Source organism: Hippichthys cyanospilos, chromosome 17 (genome assembly GCF_059441005.1).
Source record: "Hippichthys cyanospilos isolate Australia breed blue-spotted pipefish chromosome 17, RoL_Hcya_1.0, whole genome shotgun sequence".
In the NCBI taxonomy this organism is placed as follows: Eukaryota; Metazoa; Chordata; class Actinopteri; order Syngnathiformes; family Syngnathidae; genus Hippichthys; species Hippichthys cyanospilos.
In genome coordinates this window covers 8464926-8486601 of record NC_142385.1, presented here as the reverse complement: position 1 = coordinate 8486601, position 21676 = coordinate 8464926, and the positions used below count along the sequence as shown (strand labels likewise).

Sequence of the window (21676 nt, the reverse complement as noted above, 5' to 3'; positions counted from 1 at the left end):
GGGCATGTCCTGCAGCCGGCCGCCGCTGCCCCCCACCCGCTTCCTCCTTTGCCGGAGAGCGCCCACTCGACATTCCCGGTTATGGAGACCCCTTCTTCGCTCCCAATTGCCGGTGCTGCTAACATCCGCGTTGCTCAAGTCGACTGCGCCAACTCATCCAACGCTGAGGACTTTAAACCTTATGCCCCCCTCGCCTCACATCCACCAAACACCAGTGAGCTTCGAGGGTTGCAACGTGACTTACATATTGTTACTAGAGAAACAAACATCTCCAATAGCAAGACACCTCATTGTGAATCCCACCAAACCGGTGATGGACTTATGGTTGGTTCACAGGAACGTTTGGAGTGTAACTCTGAGACTAAAACACACTTGGAATTTGACAGAAAACACACTAGTGGAACTGTTGCACCACAAGCTCAGATCTGCGTCACCACCTCAACCCTTTCAAACGCCAGTGAGCATAGAGCTCCTGAACGGTCAGATCAAGAGGGCGCTCATCTGGATTCCACGTCGCCTTCATCTGCTGCTTCGAACTGTGATGAACGAGTTGACCTGCCACGAGTCCTCAAAGAGGTCCAGCAGGATGTTGTCCACGCTAATGAGATGGGTCATGCTTCAAACAAAGCAAATTCATCCTCGGCTGAAACAGTTGAGATTCCAAGATCGGGTTCTCCGCGAACGTCGCCGTTGTTCAACAGTACCACACACGCCCAGACAGGCTGTGTGACTGAAGAACCCAACGGGCGATCCCCCATGCCCTCTTCTGTCGGCTCGGTGTTGGACTCGGGCCTCCTCGTATCCGTGCAGGCCGAAGCAGAACCCTCTCAACCATTACCGGAAACGCCTCTGATTACCGAACTGGTCCATTCCGCTGACTCGCAGGAAATTGTGGTGGTCAGTGAGTCGGCACACCTCGGGGGCAGCTGGTCCAACGTGCACCTGAAGCAAAGTTACCTCCTGCAGCGCGCCGACGGCAGCGTTTGCGAGGCCGCCATCGTCACCGAGCACACACCGGCCGAGGCCAAGCTGTACGAAGAGAGCGTTCAGGCCGATATGGGCTTAGATGCGCAAAATGTGGAAGTCTACCAGTTCTGCGGGCTGGTGGAAGAAGTGGCTGAGGAGACCGTGTGCGTCAGCACCAGTGTGCAGATACCTCACTCTCCGGGATATGAGGTCAACCTGTTCAATGCTTTGTTGGACCCCTCTGAGGACCTGGAATCCCATCTAGAACCTTCTATCCACACTATTACAGACAGTGACACGGTCATTATATCCCACCAGGAACACGATGCAGACCAAGCACAGGCTTGCACCGACAACACAGTCCACAGTCTCTCGGTAGCTGCTGTAGGAAAACACCTACTTCTGGACACCAGCTCCAACCACGTGTGTTTGCTGGAAGTGGACTCTTTTCCCATGGAGCAGACACCATCACAAGTCTTGACACCTTGTCTGCAGGTGAGCAAGGACAAAGAGAAAGTGGAAGTAAAAGTTGCTAGGAGCGAGCAGGCAGAGGTTTCCAATGCCACGCCTTCTGCAGGAACCAAAGAACATCCCTCTGAGGGTCCGTTGCACGCGGTGTCCTCCGGAATCCAACCAGAGACTTTTATCGCTCAGCCAGCAGGATGCAGTAATCCTAAATTGCTGCTCATCCAACCCGGAGCTGCATCACTCCTGAAGCAGGCAACATCATTCCACTCGAAACCGGAAGACAATCATAGCACCTTGGCATCCGATGAGTCCCTTGCTGTTGCTTCTTCACCTGCGGCTGAGAGCGGGGCAAAGTCAAGCGGCAGGCGGACCGCAGCTGCTTCGCGTTGTAGCCAATCAGAGGCCTTAAATGTCGTAAGGACTTCAAGACTGACGGCTCGCGCTTTTGGTGAGCAAAGTTCCGTTACTCCATCTTCATCCAGCGCCAAGGATCTTGCGACACAGCATGACTCTCCCTTTGAGGATGATGATGATGATGATGAGGAAGAGGAGGAGGAAGAAGAAGAGGAAGAGGAGGAGGACGACGACGACGATGATGATGAACCAACTGGGGAAGCAGAGGCCTTGGACGCTGGTTTGGGACAAGTCAGCAGCGAAGAAGATGGCAGTGACGAGGATGTGGAGGGATCAGAAAGGGAAATGACCACTCCAAGCTCGCGCAAGGTAAACACAATTTATTTAACAACTTAACTGTGGTGGGAATCATACTTTATGCCAGTGTTTCTCAAAATGGTTTCATTGATTTAATTCATTGACCACTTTGAAATATTTTGTCAGTCAAGTACACCCTAATCAGCGCAAAGCATTTTTAGATCATAAGAAACAGTGCTGTGCCATCTATGGGTAATTTATTGAACTTTGGAATTTCATTTGTCGTAGTTTCTCTAAGTATATTTTGTTAAAGAACTCCAGAATATAGATCTTGTAACATCATCACTTTTATTTCTGGCGCATTTGCCCAAAATTTGTCACTAATGACAAAGCCCATCTATAGGACTTCATTAAATCAAGGCATACAATGTTTTGCAAATGAGTCACGATATCCAATATGTTGCTTCATGTTTCATTTTGTTTGCTCTTAATTGGAAAAAAATATACTGTTCCTGTCACAGTATCAACAAGCTTTAAAGAGTGAATGATTCCAAACACAGCCTTTATCTAGCCACTTATTTTTTCTTCCCACCTGGTTTTACTTCCACTTCTAATGCATGATTTTATTTTATTTTTTAATAATTGGATGTTTGCCATTAATGGAAAATCTAACCTCGAACCTAACAAAATGTTCTTTTTTTAGAGGAAACCAAATTTCAAAGAAAAATACATGCAAACATAGCAAGGGCAGGCACACTCAGGTTGCTCAATACTATACAAATCTGACCGAGCCCAGATTTGAACCCCAAAACTCAAAACTGTGAGGCAAATGTACTAAACGTTTGTACATCGTGCTACCCTCTGTAAAATATGTTACTAATTGTTTTACCTTGGCAGCATCTCATTGAGAACACATTGAAGTGCAATATTAAACTTGTTACAAAATACAATATTAATCATTAGCGTTTTATTTTAAAAGTGTGCCTCATGTCATGTGACATTTTAACATCAACTTCATGTTTTCAGGGTCATTTAAATGCAACAGCCTAACCCTAAGATCGGACTTAAGTCTTTTTTTGGGCAAAGGGTGTTTTTTTTTTTTTTTTTTTTTTTTTTTTTTTTTTTAAAGACTAAAGGTACTTTTTTACAGAAAAAAAATGTTATCTATTAGAGTAAAGCAGTTTAAAATTGACTGAGATAATATCTGTTCATTCATATGAGCATTTTTTGAATTCATGTGGGATTGAGCGGTACATGGAAAAATGTGTCCATTGGAAGGAGTCTCTGGGTTCCTGAAATTTTGGGTCTGGTCGGTCATATAGTACAAAATTATTATAAAAAGGAGTAGTGAGAATGGATGTTTTTGAATATTGACATTAATTTGTCTTCTTTTTGTGTTGGCAGTGGCTAGAAGATGGGACCTCACCCTCCACCTCTTCCTCCTGGACTGGCTCTCGCCGCGACAAGTCTGCAATACTGCGTGGACCTCACGGCAAGTTTATGTCCCCCACCTCATTCGGTGGCCACACTTCCTTGCTGTCTTCGCCCGATCATTCTACCCCGCAGCGGCCTCGTGGAGAGCGACGCTCCGACATGGCCGAATTGGCCAAACACGTGAGTGGACCAAATCACTATGCAGTAGACTTTTTATTAGATTGACTCTTTTTGTGACTGAATGATTGTGGTTGTCTCGCAGGAGGCCGACATAGAGCATCGAAGCCAGGCGCTGAAGCGAGAGGGATTCTGGTCCACCAAGCGCCTCAACCGCCTGACTGAGCCGCCGCGGCCTAAAGTGCACTGGGACTACCTTTGCGAGGAGATGCAGTGGTTGTCTGCAGACTTTGCCCAGGAGAGGCGCTGGAAGAGGGGCGTGGCCCGGAAGGTGGTCCGAATGGTGATGCGACACCATGAAGAAGTTCGACAGAAAGAGGAGAAGGCCAAGAGGGACGAGCAGGCAAAAATCAGGAGAGTTGCGTCCTCTATTGCAAAGGAAGTGCGAGCTTTTTGGAGCAATGTGGAGAAGGTGGTGCAGTATAAGCAACAGTCTCGGCTGGAAGAAAAGAGGAAGAAGGCTTTGGACCTCCAGCTAGACTTCATTGTCGGACAGACGGAGAAATACTCAGACCTCCTCAGCAAATCTCTCGCGCCTGCCAGTCGACCCGAACCGGTGCCATCACCTTCCAAGACGTCTGTGCCTGCCAACACTGATGAAGACGGTGGGCTCTGCTTCTCACATAAACACAAAAAGAAAACATATATTTGTGTGGAAGTTATTCCAATTTAATACAATTATCTTTTGCTATCTATAAGTGGAGGGGTCAAAATAGATTGAAATCAGTAAATGCGTTTTTGTTAACAATTTCTGCGATTTTAATATAAGATTTTTATCACTCAGCTGTACACAAAAGCCTTGCAATGTTTATGACCTCATTGTGAGGGTCATCAGCTACAGGAGTGTTTTTATGTTATGTTTATGCTCTGAGGTCTTTCAATGCGTTCTAAGCTGACAGCCAAAAGTAGCACAACAGGCTCTGAATGAGGTATTGGCCATCAAGACTGGTCCAACCTGTTTGACGGTGGCTCTGCCGCTGCGCTATTACTCACGCATCATTCCTGCTCCACCAAGGCAGCCACACGTGACTCACACTTGATTGATGATGACTACATGAGCTCAGGCTGACCTTGAAAGTCTAACCTTCCTCAGTTCAGTGGTTTCATTCAATGCGGCCTCAAAGTATTTCTGAATATAGTTGACCCCCGTTTATCGCAGGAAATGTGTATCAGGCCCTGATGAAAATCTCAGAAAATTTTTGGTATGCATTTTTCACAGTCTTTAAACACGTTTTAAACTTAAAGTCCATTTAAAGTTATGTTCTCATGCTCTTCCTTGCACAGTGTTGCAGAGATATCAAGTGTGCTTGCTTCAAGCTGTCTGTATCTGCAGTTAATGGCCGTTGTAAAATTGACACACAAAAAATAGAATTACCTGTAAGTATTTTAGATTTTAATGCCAAAATGCTGAGCCAAACCCTGGTATTTTGTCTCTCAAGTGTCCTCTAACTTAATGCTATTATACAGTGTAGAATTTAATAGACAGGCTAAAGTAAATTACTAAAGATGTCCGAACAACTGCTGTTTCATGACACGGAAAAGAAATGCTAAACAGGTCAGCCAAAGGCTTACAACTACTTGTAAATCCAAGCTTGCCTGTCCACTAAAACCCACGAACGATCGCTTGTGTGTCCTCCCTCATGCAGACCGAGACTTTGAGCCACCATGTGAGGAGGAAGACGACGAGGAGACCATTGAGGTGGAGGAGCAGCAGGAAGGTAATGATGCCGAGAGCCACCGCAGAGAGATCGAACTTCTGAAGGAGGAGAGTACACTGCCCCTGGACCAACTGCTCAGCACACTACAAAAGACGCAGGTATTACACCCAGTTCCCAAAAACTGTTAATCTGTTTTTTGTAATTTTATGAAAATGAAATAAAATCAAGTCCAAATTTTCAAGCCCATTTTAGATCAGGAATGTGCAAAAATGTTTTCTTGTGCTTTGCCCACCACTGGTTTTAGAAGAATAAATGACACATTGTGAGCCTTAAACACTGACTGATGGGGTTGTGCAGGAATCTGTGTCAGATGAAGAATGCTCCCATGAATCGTCCTCATCAGCAGAGCAAGAAGAGGAAGATGGAGAGTTCGCTGCAAATGAAGAGGATTGTAAGTTCATTTTCAATGTTTTCATAATTATTATTTTTTACGATTACTTATTCGTTTTACACTGATGAAAGCTTCTCAAGTTAAAAAGTAAATCAGTCTTGTTGATTGCTTTTTGAACCTTTATATGTTGCTCAAAAGGGTTTTGCAGTCACAAATATCTACTATTACTATGTAAATATCAGCATTTGATTCATTGATGGTAAATGTGGCTGTTGTTTTTCGTGTGCGTTATAGCTGAAGATGAAGAAGACACCATAGCTGCCCAGGAGAAAGTGGAGGGCGATGTGGATCATGCAGAAGAACTGGATGACTTGGCCAAAGAGGGTGTGTTGAGTTTTTTTCCTACTTGCCAAAAGGGACAACAATTTTAAAATGTATCACAATAAAGGCACACAACATTGCAAACGAGTCACTGGAATGTAGTTTAGCAATAAATTGATACATGTTCCACTTCATTTGCTCTTAATTGGAAAAAAAAAAAGTAATGTTCCTGTCATGGCATTAAAACATATTATTACGTTAGGTGTGCTGAGCACTCCTGAATCCCAGTTAAATGAGAAGTTAACCCAAAATATTAGTTTTACAATCATATGTTCTGTGTGCCCTCACCAGTCTAAGCAGGGTATTCTGATTAATATTGTGGGTGTGAAATATACATAAAGCAGCAAAGTCCAACTGTTTTTATCCATCTTAGTGAACAGGCATTTTATTAGTTGCTATTGCCTGAAAATGACACAACAGTTGCTCAGAGCTAAGGTACTTCCAATCACGGCTCACCTGTTTTCTGAGTTTGGTTGTTTGGCTTTTGCAAGCTGAGCCATGACTGGACATTACCTGAGCAACTGTGAAGTTGTTATCAGTTGACAGCAAATGGAAACATGGCTGCCCACCGGGATGACTAAAAATGGGTTGATTTTACATTCCACAAACATTGATTCCACAAACACAATCTTAATGTAGGATAGTTTTATTGGAAAAACATCTTTGGGGGGCGTTGACTTTCTCTTTTTAAAAAGCTCGTGTACCCCACTGAAGTGCCATTTTTAGAGCCACGGAATTCATCATTTAATGTCTGCTTTTACATGATTGACTCTTCTTCGGTGCCCTGCAGGAGACATGAGCATGGAGGAGCTCCTGGAGAAGTATAAAGGAGCGTATGCCTCTGATGTAGACGAGCCCTCTGCCCCTGGCTCCAAGGTCAGCTCGGAATGGGAGGCGTCCGGCGATGACGAGGAGGAGAGTGAGGAGGAGAGTGATATGGAAAGCAACACTTCCCCCTCAGGTATTGATAAGATTCTTCAAAAGAATTGTGCCTCTGATGTTAAACGAGTGTGTCTTGTCAGACTCTCCCAGGGAAAGTGAAGATGAGGAGAACAGTGAGAAAGATGAGAGTGAGGAAGAGGACGATGGCGGAGATGAAGGGACGGAAGTCTTGCTCAAGGAGGGAGACCACAGCCCGTCTTCATCAGGCTCAAGGCCCAAGAAAGAGATCAGCCATATTGCAGCCACTGCAGAGAGCTTGCAGCCCAAAGGCTACACGTTGGCCACCACCAAGGTGAACGTGTGCTCCAATTCATTTGCAGTTTTACATTTGCAATAGCACCCGGGGCTTATTTACACAGACAAGTAAAATATTATTAAAAATTGTACTACTAGTAGTCCAGTTTGTGGACTTTAACTCTAGTGGGAACCAACCTTCCGACAAAAATGATACTGCTATACAGAGAAAGTGAAAAATGATCATTAGAATCCCTTTCTTGTGTTATCAAGGTCAAGACACCAATCCCTTTCTTGCTTCATGGCACACTAAGAGAGTACCAGCATATCGGACTAGACTGGTTAGTCACCATGTTTGAGAAGAAGCTGAATGGAATCCTGGCTGACGAGATGGGTCTGGGCAAGACCATCCAGACCATCGCGCTCCTGGCTCACCTCGCTTGTGAAAAAAGTATTGCTGATGTCTTCTCACATTTGTTTTATTATTTTTTTTTTCCCGAATGATTCTGAAGGTTTTCTTCATGTCTTGGCGCAGGTAACTGGGGCCCTCACCTCATCATCGTCCCCACCAGTGTCATGTTGAACTGGGAGATGGAACTGAAGCGCTGGTGTCCTGGCTTTAAAATCCTCACCTACTTTGGCAGCCAAAAGGAGAGGAAGCTGAAGAGACAAGTAATGACTTTAACAGTTGTCTGAGTAAAGATATTAGTCCCCGTGGAGCTTCTGGGACTCGCAGTTGAAGAACAACTGTTCTGACAATATTTTTCTTGACAGGGTTGGACTAAGCCAAACGCGTTCCATGTTTGCATCACTTCCTATAAGCTGGTGCTGCAGGATCACCAGGCTTTCCGACGCAAGTTGTGGCGCTACCTGATCCTCGACGAGGCGCAGAACATCAAAAACTTCAAATCGCAACGATGGCAGAGCCTGCTAAACTTCAACAGGTCTCTACAGCTGTGCAACTGAGATTTTAGAACTAAAGTTAAATGCGCATTGAATTATTGATCCTGATGGACAGGAAGATGATATGGAGACAACTGAGAGATGTTGCTCTTAATCCGTGACGGTTGAATTAATGAAGGCTTTTTGCTTATAGTCTGTATTATTCCATATTTATGTTTTTTTTTGACTATATTTGACATTATGATGTTTTGCATCCTTATTTTTAGGACATTCTCACATTGTTGTTTAGTAATTTAGGATGTACTTTACACTGTTTTTCTTTTATGTTTTGACTGTGCTGTTTGAGAACCTCGCGTTTGATGTTACAGTGATACTTATTCATCTGTTCTCAGCAGTGTTTTGCCATTTTTCAGCAATGCAATGGCGATATTTTACCTTTAATTAATTTGACAACTACATTATCTTTCATGATAAATTGATACCTTTAAAAATACATTGTGCCACTTGCTTTGGACTGAAAATGACATCACGTGGTTTGGTCTCAAATAAATAGCCCATCACTCAGCTCGCAAACATCATGTTACCACACCCAGAAATATGTTTGGTCTGTACCTGAGCCCTGAGCAACTGTGATGTCATTTTCAGGTGATGTGTGGCAAAAAGTGTTTTTAAAGAGATTAATTACACATGAAAAAGTAATGGTTATCAAACTGATAGACAAAATGTTAGCTTTTTACAACTTATATTTTCTAACTAAGTATCTCTTCAAGAAATGAACAAAATGTTGTCCATGTCTTTTGAATTTCAGCCACAGACGCCTGCTGCTCACTGGAACACCTCTGCAGAACAGCCTTATGGAACTGTGGTCTTTGATGCATTTCCTAATGCCGCACGTTTTTCAATCGCATCGCGAGTTCAAGGAGTGGTTCTCCAACCCGCTGACTGGCATGATTGAGGGCAGCCAAGAGTACAACGAGGGCCTGGTCAAGAGGCTCCATAAGGTTCTCAGGCCCTTCCTGCTCAGGAGGATCAAGGCCGACGTGGAGAAGCAGATGCCGAAGAAGTATGAGCATGTGGTGCGCTGTCGACTCTCCAAGAGGCAGCGCTTCCTCTATGACGACTTCATGGCGCAGGCCTCGTGAGTAACGGACATTTTACGGATTTTTTTTTCCTCTCTGTAGTCTCACCTCCAAATATCTCTGTTTTCAGCACCAAGGAGACCCTTGCCAGCGGGCACTTCATGTCTGTAATCAACATCCTGATGCAACTTCGGAAAGTGTGCAATCATCCCAACCTGTTTGACCCTAGACCCATTCAGTCCCCCTTCATCACTAAACCTATTGTTTTCCACACCGCCTCCCTGGTGCTGGATGCCCTGGACGTGCCTCCTTTGAAGGTTGGCATGCCTAAAAAAAAAAATAAAAAGTTTCCCAACATTCATAATTTAGAATTGCGTCCATGTGCAATTTTTACCGATGTGTTGAAGACTTTTTCTCTCCTCCTCCTCCTCTCTATTCTCATGTAGCGCTGTGACATGTCTATGTTCGATCTCATTGGTTTGGAGGGCCGCGTAACTCGCTACCAGGCAGAAGTCTTCGTTCCAAGCAACCAAGTCAGTCGCCAACTCATCCAGGAGGTCATGGAATCTCACGAACCCTTGCCAAGACCCCGAGCGATCCGCATGAAAGTCAACAGGTACATAATCATTTTAATAACAGAGCTATAGTTTTCCTGCATTTTAAAATTTAGGGACCTTATAATGAAAGACTGACTATGAAAATTAGATTTTATGTTGCTCAACTTGAGTGGTCATTTTCCTGTATTTGTTGAAAAAAAAAAACAATTGGAACTTGCTTTACAGATCTTAAAGGGGTAGTCTGCTTATTTTTGCCATTTTCAACATAAGGATTGTCTGTAAATAATTTGATGACTAAAGTATTGTTAATGTAAATTAATACATTTCAAAACACATTTTGCCACTTAGTGTTGATTGACTTCAACCTGTTGAGCCTGGAAGGGGGCTCCCCCCACCTGTGGTCCCTTCTGAAGGTTTCTGATTTTCCCCAAATTGGGTTTTTTGAGGTTTTCCTTCCCCTTCTGGGAGCTTTGAGCAGAGGAAGCTGTTGTGTACTTATAACAAAGATGTCTCTATACAACTTCTTTTTTCAAAAGAAGTCTCGACATGACCTCTTTTCACCTGTGAAACCTTTAGAGACTTCGGTGATTCAGGGCTATACGTATAAAATTTGATTGATTGATTGACTGAAAATGACCATGTAATGTTTTAGGGTGAATCAGCCTCCTCCCAAAGGTGACAATCGCTCTGCGGCGCCGGTGAACAAACCTACATGCTCTGTGGCACCTGCAGCTCAGACGTCCAAACCTCCGAGCCCAAAACCCACAGCGTCTATGCCTGCATCTCAACCCACACCCATGCCTACTTCTGCCCCAACTGCATCTGCGGCTCTGCCCGTGCCGGCACCTTCGCCTGCTGTTCAACAAGGTACGTGTCAAGCTTATGATGACCTCATACGATAACACATTACAAATGTTACATTCTATAAATTCCTGCATTTTTATTTTTCTATGTTTTCCAATACAATTATAATTTAATCTATATACATTCAGCCTTCTCACAAAACTGTTATAAAAAATGCATTTTCCAGTGAGACTTTTTTTTTTTTTTCCACCCAATTACAGTGATGTGTTCAGTGACGACCACACCCCCTCCCCGCGCCCCTCTGCCCCCTGGTGCTCAAACGGCCGTGAGGTCCAGTGCTCCCAAGCAGGTACTGACGGTGCGCCCTCCCCCTGCTCCCCTCGCCGCTGGCGTTCCCGCTCACCCGACTCCCAACTCTGGCAACATCATGCCACAAAGGGTTCTGCTCAGTCCAGACATGCAAGCCAGGCTGCCCTGTAAGTCCTTTATTTTCACTCATGCTCATTCTGCCGTATAAAATATAACATGTTAAATGTGCCTGTGTTAAGATAGTGTAAATCTGAGGCATATAGCAAGAGAATTAGGAATGTATATTTACACAACAAAGAATCAGACCACAACATCAGTGGTTTTTTTTCAGTGTTTTTCCTTAAAGAATATACAATACACTAAAATACTGAGAAAAATGTGACAGGTGTGGTTTAAATGAACATTTTCTTTGTTCGTCCCAAGCTGGTGAGGTAGTGAGCATAGCACAGCTGGCCTCTTTGGCGGGGCGCCCAGTGTCTTCGTGTCAGGGCAGTAAACCAGTCACCTTCCAGCTCCAGGGTAACAAGCTGACCCTCTCAGGTGCACCCATACACCAGGCACCGACCACACGTCCTGTGCAAGGTAAATGTTTTGTTTGTTTGTTTGTTTGTTTTTGAATATCTTAATGAATAATTTCTGATAATCATGACCGCACATGCTTACATGTACAAGGCAGTAAATGAGAATCCATTGGTCTTTATGCAAGTGGTTTTGGTTGCTTTGCTGTGAATAGAACGTTACGGATCTAATTTGAAATAACCCCCAAATTGTTGCCCTACAGGAAATGTGATGCACCTGTTGTCCAGCGGAGGTCAGCATCATCTCATCAGCCAGCCTGCCCAGGTGACGGTACAGAGCCCAGCGGCTGTCCCCCCTGTGCAGCGCCTTACTCCTGGTGCTACATCTCAAGGTATCACATCTCATCTTGTTTTCTAACATCTTCATATTTAGGCGAAGTAAAATGAAAATAGTAATATTACAAAAGTCAATTCATTTTTTTTCCAGGAAAACAAGTTCTGCCTTTCCACATTTGTTCATATGTTGACAACTGCAAATTGTAAATATTTATATAATTTTTCCTCAGCTCCTCCTCCTGTGTCGAGCAGCCCCGGTGTGGTGAAGATCGTTGTGCGGCAGGCAGCAGGCAAGGAGGGGGGCCCCGTGCCTACCCTAGCCGTGGCCCCATCCCCTCGCGTGACTTCTTCGCACCCCCAACCCAACACAACCCCTGTCCGAAATGTGGCCACACAGCAGGTCGCCCAGCGCACCCCTGGTCCTGCCACTGCCCACTACACTCTAGCTCCCCCTAGAACTCCCAGCACCACCCTCAACCAAGCCCAGTCCCCAATCCCCATTCTCAAAATAGTTCAGCCTCCTCCAACATGCACAGAGCAGCCAGGTGAGAGTTTTTGTCTTTCGATTTAGTGGTCATGAGCAGAAGTGGATTAGCACGGGAAGTGTAGGACCTGATAAATGTCAGCCAACAATTTTTGAAATTTGGCCTTTTTTCTTTTGTTCTACTTTTGGGTGTTTTTGGGTGGGGGGGGTGACTTTGGTTTTCCTTGGAACATGAATGTTTAGACCTTTAACTAGCACACAGTCCCATTTGGTAGCTCATCTTCAGTCCTTTTTCCTGCTAAACTGTCCCACTTCCATTTAATTTGATTACTTAGGAGTGTCTCCAATCCTGTTGATGTGTTTTTCTTTTTCTTCAGCTCCAGCAGAGGCATCTACATCAAGTTCTGTACCCAAGCCTGCAGCACATGATGGCACCAGCACTGACACCATTACAATAACATCCACTGCCACTGCTAGCACTGTAGCGGTTTCCAGCACCAGTCAAACTCCAGATGCAATAAAACCAAAACCCAGTGCGCCTCTGAAAGCCAACCCTCCACCCAGGAGAAGGCCTCTGCCACTTCCTCGCTCTCCTTTTTACGTTGTAAGTTGAGATTCATTTAAAATGGTCAGCACCAACATTGCACGTTTGTAGTGATATGGCATATGTCCACTTTAGAAATGTTTACACATAAAGGCCTTACAATTTTTGTATTTGTTTTTTCAAGAAAATAGTTAAAAGGTGGTGATAGACCAATAAAGGTTCACGGAGCACTTGGGATATTTTTTGGTTCGTCTAAACGACACTTTTGGTTCTAAAAGGCAGGGTAAATTTTACAGTTCCATTGCACTAGCGTTTATTTTTAAACGGAGCTTTATCTCGAAGACTAAAAAGTAACACAGGTGCTTCATGAAGCTTTAATTCCTATTACTAGTTAAAGTCCTATTCTGCAGAAAAATAGCATTATGTCGTAAGAAAAGTTGTACAGCGATCCCTCGTTTTTTTGCGGTTAATTGAGACTCCCACCCCCTCCCCTCCCAAAAAATCAGCGATGCACCGAGGGCGATAAGCGAGGTGCGACGTAGTGAGGGATCAGTGTATTTTTAAAAATTATTCACATTTTTTAAAAACATTTTTGCACCTCTCTCCTTCGCTTATCAGCCGTCACTAGCCGAGGCCCTCAAGAAGCAACGTGACGCCAAATTGGACTTCATCTTCAGAGTCAACGAGCGGCGTACTGCTGCAAACCCTGTGTTCGGCAAGGAGGTTCTGGATTTCCTGACATTTTTGCCGGGGTCCAGGCCCTCGCCGTCTGCCCTACGACCTGCCGAGGCTGAGTGGATGCGTTCGGGCCATAGTAGTTGTTTGGTGTCACAGTGGCGACACACGGGCGACTTGTGGAGTCACAGTCACTTGGTGGGAAATGCCATCCACAGCATCAAGGAGAGGTTATTTCTGCTGTCAGACATTGTGGACCGGTAGGTTTCAACTCAGATGATAGAACATTTTCACACGCAACGGTTTATCTGATGCTCATTTAGAACTGGCCAATCAACAACTCATAACTTTTAAAACCTGTTCCATCATATCTTCAGCAGAATAGTAACATTGTGGTCTTCATCGTCAGGTTCACATTTGCCATCCCGCCAGTGGAGGCTGCTCGCATCACAATGCACTGCTGCCATCCTCCTCCATCTTTGAGAAATAAGGAGGCCATTTTCACCTCGACACTCTCAGCCCAAGTGGCGCCGCTCACTCGCAGCCTCCATCGCATCCAGTGCAACATGAGGACCCAGTTCCCAGATCTGAGGCTTATCCAGTATGATTGTGGTAAGAAACCTTTTTTTTTTTTTTTGCATAGTTTGGGAGTATTGGCTTTTTGAGGTGAATCTAAAAAAAATACTGAAAGATTTAAGTCAGGTTAATGCAAGTTTTGTATGGAGATAAATTTGGAGCAAAAATAACTTGTACCTGTACACTGCAAAGTTGTTTTTGTACGATGGAAATGTAATCAATTTGTTGACTTCCTCTGTTATCTTCCTTTGTGCGCATTCATGTTCATGGTGGTCGAAATGAACCGATGAGGTTGACCTTCAGCCCCCCATGTGCTCAGTGTATTGGTCAAAATGGCCCTGTATTGCATCCTAGTCCCATCTTATTTACAAGTACAGCGTCAATGTCTACAAGCACAAAACTATTGAATTAAAAAGTACAAGTTACTTTTTCGATTTATACAAATTTATATAGTTTTTGGCCACAAATACAAAATATATTTTCTACACCTACAAATCATTTTTTACAATGACAGATTCAATTATATTTCCAATGTACAAGAATAAATGACCTTAATATACCTCTGAGGTACTTTAACAGCAAATTTACAAGATCACATTTAAACACCTATAAAGTTGAGAGTACATTTTAGGTGCATTGTGAAATTTAAACCATAAGCAAAATGTCTTTTAACTTTTAAAGTAGTGTGTCAGTCATAATTAGTGACAAGTGGCATTTCTATTAACAAGGTCTTGCTTTACGATAAATCAATTACATTCAGTTTGAGTCAGGACAGTTATTATTAATAATATTTCTGTTCTACAGTCATTGTCCTGACTTTGTTCTTTGTTTCATCTCTCCACAGGGAAGCTGCAGACCCTCCATCTGTTGTTAAGAAATCTCAAGACAGATGGCCACCGAGTGCTGATATTTACGCAAATGACGCGTATGTTGGACGTCTTGGAGCAGTTCCTCAATTATCACGGACACATTTACCTGCGGCTTGATGGTAGCACCCGGGTGGAGCAAAGACAGGTTAGTGCAGATGTCCATCAGAGTTGGGACATCAGTCACCTGACTTGTCTTGAGTCAGGCTTTAGTTGACAATTTCAGGACTTGGCTACTTGCTTAGGTGAAACGTGACCTTGATTTGATCAGACTCTTATTTGAGACTTTCTGTTTATGACTTGCACATTCATGACTTATTTCCACCTATGATATATGCTTCCAATGTTCTCATTATCTTCCAGGCCTTGATGGAGCGCTTCAACGCAGATCGCCGAATCTTCTGCTTCATTTTGTCAACTCGCAGCGGAGGCGTGGGAGTAAATTTAACGGGTGCCGACACGGTCGTGTTTTATGACAGCGATTGGAATCCCACCATGGATGCTCAGGCCCAAGACCGGTGCCACCGCATTGGTCAGACCAGAGACGTCCACATCTACAGGTAGGCGAGCTGCTGCCCTCACTGTATGACCAGTCCTGTGTGGAGTTTTCATGTTGTCCATCTTGCTTTTCTACATCAGTTGACGATTTTGTGCTCATCTTAAGGCTAATTAGTGAACGCACTGTGGAGGAGAACATTCTGAAAAAAGCCAACCAGAAGAGGATGCTGGGAGACATGGCCATCGAAGGAGGAAACTTCACCACTGCTTTCTTCAAAGAGGTATATGTTCCTTCTGAGTTACAGATGGAATCCATTCTGAAACGCTCCTAACGATTGCCTCTGTTGTTCCTCAGCAAACTATTCGTGAGCTGTTTGATGTCAATGATGGTGAGAGACGGGAGCAGACAGTGGAAGTGTCAATGTCTCACGCTGAGGACGAGGAAGCTGGCAACAAGCAAAGCACCACCATTTTGGAGCAGGTTAGATCAGTGATTCTGTGCAGCAATCCATTGAAAACTATGGAAGAAAAACAATTCGAGCACCTAGAAGTTTAAACACCAGTTTAACACCAAGCTGTATGTGGGCTCAATTTGATTATGGAATAATAGTCAAACAAGCGTTCACTATCATTTTAACTGATACTGTGTAAATACATTGATCTGAATCAATGTAAACAAGAAATTTAATTTTGCAGGTCTAAAGTTTAAGAACCACATGTTTAGATGATCGCACAATGTTGAGTTGAGTGCATTCACTGAATTAGCACAACACTCTTGTAGGCGCTCTGTCGGGCGGAAGATGAGGAAGACATCGTGGCTGCCTCTCAAGCCAAAGCCGAGCAGGTGGCAGAGTTGGCAGAGTTCAACGAAAACATTCCATTGGATGATGCAGGCGAACAAGAAGAAGTGGAGGAGCTCTCAAAGGCAGAACAGGAAATAGCTGCTCTTGTGGAACAGGTGAGTTTTCATTTTACATTTGTTCACTTAAAATTCTGCATAAACACATTTTGATGAATTTGTTTCGGTTACATAATTTTTGTCTCCCGAAAAAAAAAAAAAAGACTACGAGTTAGTTAGGTTTAATTAGCACAAGTTCTGAAAAAAATTCTCCCCGCATGTTGACAGCTCACTCCTATTGAGCGCTATGCTATGAATTTCCTGGAAGCCTCCTTAGAAGACGTCTGCAAAGAGGAACTGAAACAAGCTGAGGTAGGTCTTCACTAACCTGGCTGTCTTTAGCTCTCAGGACTGACATTTGACACCCTTGATGGTGAGAGTACATGTGATCTTTTGTATGTGTAGGAGCAAGTGGAAGCTGCCAGAAAGGGTCTGGACCAGGCCAAGGAGGGCGGCCTCAGACTGCACGCATCCTCTGATGAAGATGAGGTTCTGTCGGCTCAAGCGCCCGTGGAGCCCACTCAGCCTGCCCCCGCACGACGTGGACGCAAGCCCAAGGACAAAGACAAGGTCAAGGTTGTCACCTCAACAAGGACCAGTGGTCGTTTGCGTGGGGCATCGCCTGAAACTGAGCCAGAGCCCACAATGCATAGGGAAGTGCCTGCACGCCCTGGTCTTAGAGGACGCCCTGCCGCCAAAGACTCTAGTACCCTCTCTCGCACAGACCCTCCAAAAATCCCAACAACTCGCTTGCAGGATACTTCCAAGTGTTCTAAATCCGCATCGTCTCCAGCCAGAGACCATCAGCCCGTCATAAGCAAGCCTTCGGCCGGTCCAGTGCCTTCCTCACTATCAACATTTTCCCCTGGAGGGAAGCAGCAGAGTGGGACTGAGACTGAGAGCAAGACCCTCAAGAGAGGCAAAGAGGAAGGCAGGATTTCTGAGCCGTCACTAGAATCCGTCGGTCCAACAGACCATGAAATAAATGATGATGAGGCTAAAGACCAAGGTGCCATGTCTCCGCCCTCCACCAGCTGTCGTTCACCCCGCAAGCGCCAGTCAGCAGACGGGGAAGTCCTGAAGGGCCTTGTGGACGATTCGCCTTCAGCCAAAGTCCTGCGGAAGCTTCCGGGTCGGCTCGTCACCGTGGTGGAGGATAAAGAGCCGAGGAAGAGGAGGTGTCGAGGAAGTGGTGCTGGAGTGTCTTCAGAGGAGGTATCGCTGGAGGGTAATGCAAGCGAGGAACCAAATAAAGACGCTCCATCTTTAGTCCCTGACAGCAGCGCGAAAGACACTTTGACCAAATCAAGTCAAGACCAAGACTTTACACCAAGTCCACCTGTCCACCTTCAGCCCGTTAGAGCTTATCCTCCTTATTCTCCTCCCCATTTGTCTCCGGACATGCCCGTGCTGAGGAATCTTCCTGTCCGCCGCAGGTTGGAAACGGAATCTCGCATGGCGGCTCAGCTTGGAGAGCAGCTGCATGCGGGTCGAGGAAGGAACCAGCACAAGAAAACAGACTCTCCACTAGGCAAAGAGACCTCTCCTGCTTCCCCTGACGCTAGTGTCAATTCCCTTGAGACACCCGTTAGAAGAAAGAGGGGCCGGCCCCCAAAGAGTTCCCCCAACATGGCGTCTTCTCCCACTCAGCCCCTCTCACCGTCAGAAGATGGAAGCCTTTCCCCTAAACGCAGGCGGGGTCGACCCCGCAAAGACTCTGTGGATGGTCCGGACTTTGTTTTTGATGGACACATGTCTAAAAAGGTGAGCACCAGTGCGGATGTATCCACTGAATCCAATCCCGATCCATTGAAGTCAGAAAACATGGATCAGGACTTCTTGTCTGCCAAAACCGAGGAAACAGACTCTAAGATAGTAGAGTCTGCATTGCTGACAACACGCTCAAATGAAGTGCCCTCCTCAGTCTCAGCTTCAGGATTCCAAGCTGATGCTTCACTAGAACCTCAGGTAGCTTCTCCTGATTCCATCTCCATCCCATACTCTGACCAATACGCTAAGTCGACAACACCAAACCAGGTTTCCACTGTCCCGATCCCTGAAAGTACAAGTTTATCACCACCTCATAGCCTCGTCTTATCACCTCATCCTGCAACCGAGTGTTCTAGACCTTCTGATGCTCCATCTGAGCCGTCCACAGAACTGGAATCTGCCAAAACCACCACTGAAACGACAGCAGCTGCATCACCTCCTTCACAATCTCAAACGACGACGGTGGAGGCAGCACCCACATCAGAACCGGATGCCGCCATCCCATCAGCTATGGAGATCCCAGAGGTGGCCACTGAACTTCCTGCTGTTATTGACCCGCCAACCAACATAACAGAAATCCTCAACTGTGATTCAGCAAACTCAAGCCAAGTCCAAGCTTGTTTTAAAGACACAGAACCAGACCTGACTGAGCATGTTTCGGAGAAGTCAAACACCAGTGAATTGACGTCAGCAATTACCGTCAAAGCCTGCACACTTGACACACAGCTGCCCATGGAACCGAACACAGTCTCGCCAACTTTTGCTCCACCTTCTCCAACCCTCAATCCTCCATTAACATCAACCACCATAGATGCAACACCCAATGACATAGTCCCGTCAACATCTAATGTCTTCAGAGAGGAGCAAACGTATGCTACTTCACCTAACTCCAAACTAGTCACTCCATTGTCTACCCCAAGTAGCAGCACAACCACCCAAGTACTAACAAGCACGGCCCACACAAAAGTACCAACCACATCAATGATGACTACTCAAAAGTCTGCAGTCATGTCTTCGCAACCAGAAACCTTGGATGCTGCTGATTCCTCCAACAAGTCCACAAAGGAACCTCTTAGTACAAAGTCAAACCGGCCATCGTCCGAAAAGGATTCCGACCAGACAACCCAGACAGAAGTGGATTGTGTTCAGGCTGAGGAGGACACGCAGTTGGACATCAAACGAAGAAAGTTGGAGATATCTGCTGAGGTTGAATCCGTCGAGAAAGATAACCAGGTGGCGGAGGAGGACAAAAGTGCATCCAACCAGGAGAAGGAAGTCAAGCAACCCAGTGAAGATCTCAAAACTCTCAGCCAGAAAAAATCATTCAGTCGTCAGAGCAGCCAGGAGTCTGCTCGCTCATCCTCGCCCTCGTCCGGCTGCTCTACATCCACTCTCACTCGTCACGCTCACCACAAGCGGACGTACGAAAACCGACATCCTACCAAGAGGCAGCGAGTTGAAGTTACTTCGGACGCGGAGACAGCAGACAAAGCGGAAGATGATGAAAGCGAGAAGGACCTTGCGGGAACTTCGTCCCAAAGGAATGCTGGTTCCTTGTCCTCCTGTGACTCTGACAGTGATGAGAAGGGGAAGGAACGCCGCTTGACTCGCAAGTTCCAGGACAGGGACCCGACCCAAGATAAAGTCCAAGGACTGAGCAGCAAACATAGAGGAAGGAAAGCTCCTCTCAGCTCTGACAGCAATGCCAACACATCCACTGGCGGCGACTCCGGCAGCGACTCGTCGTCTGTGAGGATCACAAGGAAAATAGCAAAATCTTCTCGAGACCAGAAAGCCCTAGCCAACCGTGCGCCCCCACAGCCTCCCGAACCCGAAGTCCTGGGGAAGCGGTGCTCGGCACTCAACGCAGCCGCCAAGCTTCTTGCTATGAAAGGAAGGGTAGACACCCCTGGTCACACTCCCCGCAAGGACCCTGCTGCTAAAGCCGGCGGTAGCGCAGCTTCTGCTTCGGTGTCTCCTGACCAACAGAACCAAAAATCCAAAAGTAAAACTGTCCCAGCTTCTCTTCAGAACAATTCAGTCAGCAAAAATAAAAATGACAGCAAACCATCAACGCCCAATCAGGCGAGTCGCCCTGTGCCTCGCTCCACCAGGCAGTGCCCAGGATCCCTCGTGCCCCCCTTGGAGGGGCCCGAATACAGGAGGTCTAAAGTTGAAGAAAAGGATGCCGGAAGTCAAAAGGTGGCAAAGGCGAAGGAGGTCCGAAGCGTCTGCAGCAGCGACGGCGAGGTGGACAGCGAGCGGCCCGATGGGGGGCGGTCAGACAACAACAACAGCGGCAGGGCAGACGGCGGGCGGTTACAAAGTAGCCGGAGTCGAAGCAGCAGTGACAGCAGCCGGCGGGCCCACAGCGTAAGCTCCCAGAACACGGACCGCAAAGGGGCCGGCTCTCGCGCCGCCTCCTCGTGCAGCGACCGAGACCGCAGCTCCGAGCGGGGCGGCAAAGACCAGCAGGCCTCCCGAAAGGGCGGCCGTAAGTCTCAGAAGCTGACGCAAGAGGCGGCGGCCGCTTCGGGCGCGGAAGGCACCCCCGACCGCATCCTGAGGAGTGTGGCGGCGGCGGCGGCTGTCCAGGCCCGGTCCCCGGCGGCCAGCACGCGGTCCTCGGCCAACCAGCAACGCCACAACAAGACATGAGCGTCAGAGCCCTGAAGCGTGAGGTGTCGTCACAGAGCGCGTCCGGACCTTCGAGGTTACCGCACAAGCCCAGGGACCTCCCGGCGTCTTGGGCCCCCTCCCCCTCCTTCACACACGGAAGCTGGCCGGGGGGCGGCTCAGGTGAGCCCGGACTGGGTAGAAGGGATCCACGCGCGAGCACGCTGGGCGGCCGAGTGGAGGTATGTGGTGTACTGTCATCATTTCAGGACTGAAGAGAAGACCGAAGGGATCGCTATTAGCTGGAGCTTCTTTGCTTTCTCTTGGTTCTTCTTATTTGCACATCTCACTTCTTTTTCTTTCTTCCATCATTGGTTTATCATCACAGTAAAAATGTGATGTTGGTCCCAGCGGCTCCAAGGTGAAGTTACTGTTAGTGTTTCTAGTGCGTCAGTGCCTCTTGGGCCTTGTGAAAAGGGTTCGGACCTGAGTTTGCCTTGTGAGCACTTGAGTGTTGAGTTTTTCTCTCTCTTGTGAAGAAAAGCCCACCCCCTCCCCCAAGAAAAAAAAAAAATTAAGTAAGAGAAACTTGTGGAAGGAACAACATCTGAATTTGTGCTACCAAATTGTTTTGCTTGTCATGTCATTGTTCTATATAATATAAACGTGGACACAGAGTGTGAATGGAGCGGTCCACTGAAGGCGACCAGCCAATTTCCTTTCGGGTATGGGATTGAGGGTAGGGGTTGGGAGGTTTGGTTCCGGCGACTTTTTTTTCTTTTGGGGTGGGGGGGGGGGGGGGGGGGGGGGTTGTCAGTTTTGTTGCATTCCTTCAATCCCTTGTAATAATTCCACATTGTTTTACTTGAACGATTAAGACAATTACTATTGAATAAAAAGACCAAAAATAAGACTTAGCCGCGTAAGACTTTCTTCCTATT

At 46.2% G+C, this 21676-nt stretch overlaps 1 protein-coding gene across 1 annotated transcript; it reads left to right on the top strand.

Moving 5' to 3' along the window:
- Positions 1-47: 47 nt before the first annotated feature.
- On the top strand, positions 48-21514 carry srcap (Snf2-related CREBBP activator protein). Its single transcript, XM_088438504.1, has 29 exons — positions 48-2157; positions 3490-3699; positions 3782-4301; positions 5343-5512; positions 5712-5805; positions 6040-6129; positions 6917-7087; positions 7149-7360; positions 7576-7753; positions 7838-7974; positions 8077-8246; positions 9014-9343; positions 9415-9601; positions 9731-9900; positions 10494-10708; positions 10906-11121; positions 11378-11536; positions 11736-11864; positions 12039-12353; positions 12670-12896; positions 13455-13771; positions 13921-14123; positions 14932-15101; positions 15317-15513; positions 15618-15732; positions 15807-15932; positions 16233-16409; positions 16578-16661; positions 16755-21514. Exons 1-29 carry the CDS (start codon positions 82-84, stop codon positions 20775-20777), a joined length of 11388 nt encoding a protein of 3795 aa, XP_088294630.1. The 5' UTR covers positions 48-81; the 3' UTR covers positions 20778-21514.
- Positions 21515-21676: the final 162 nt, after the last annotated feature.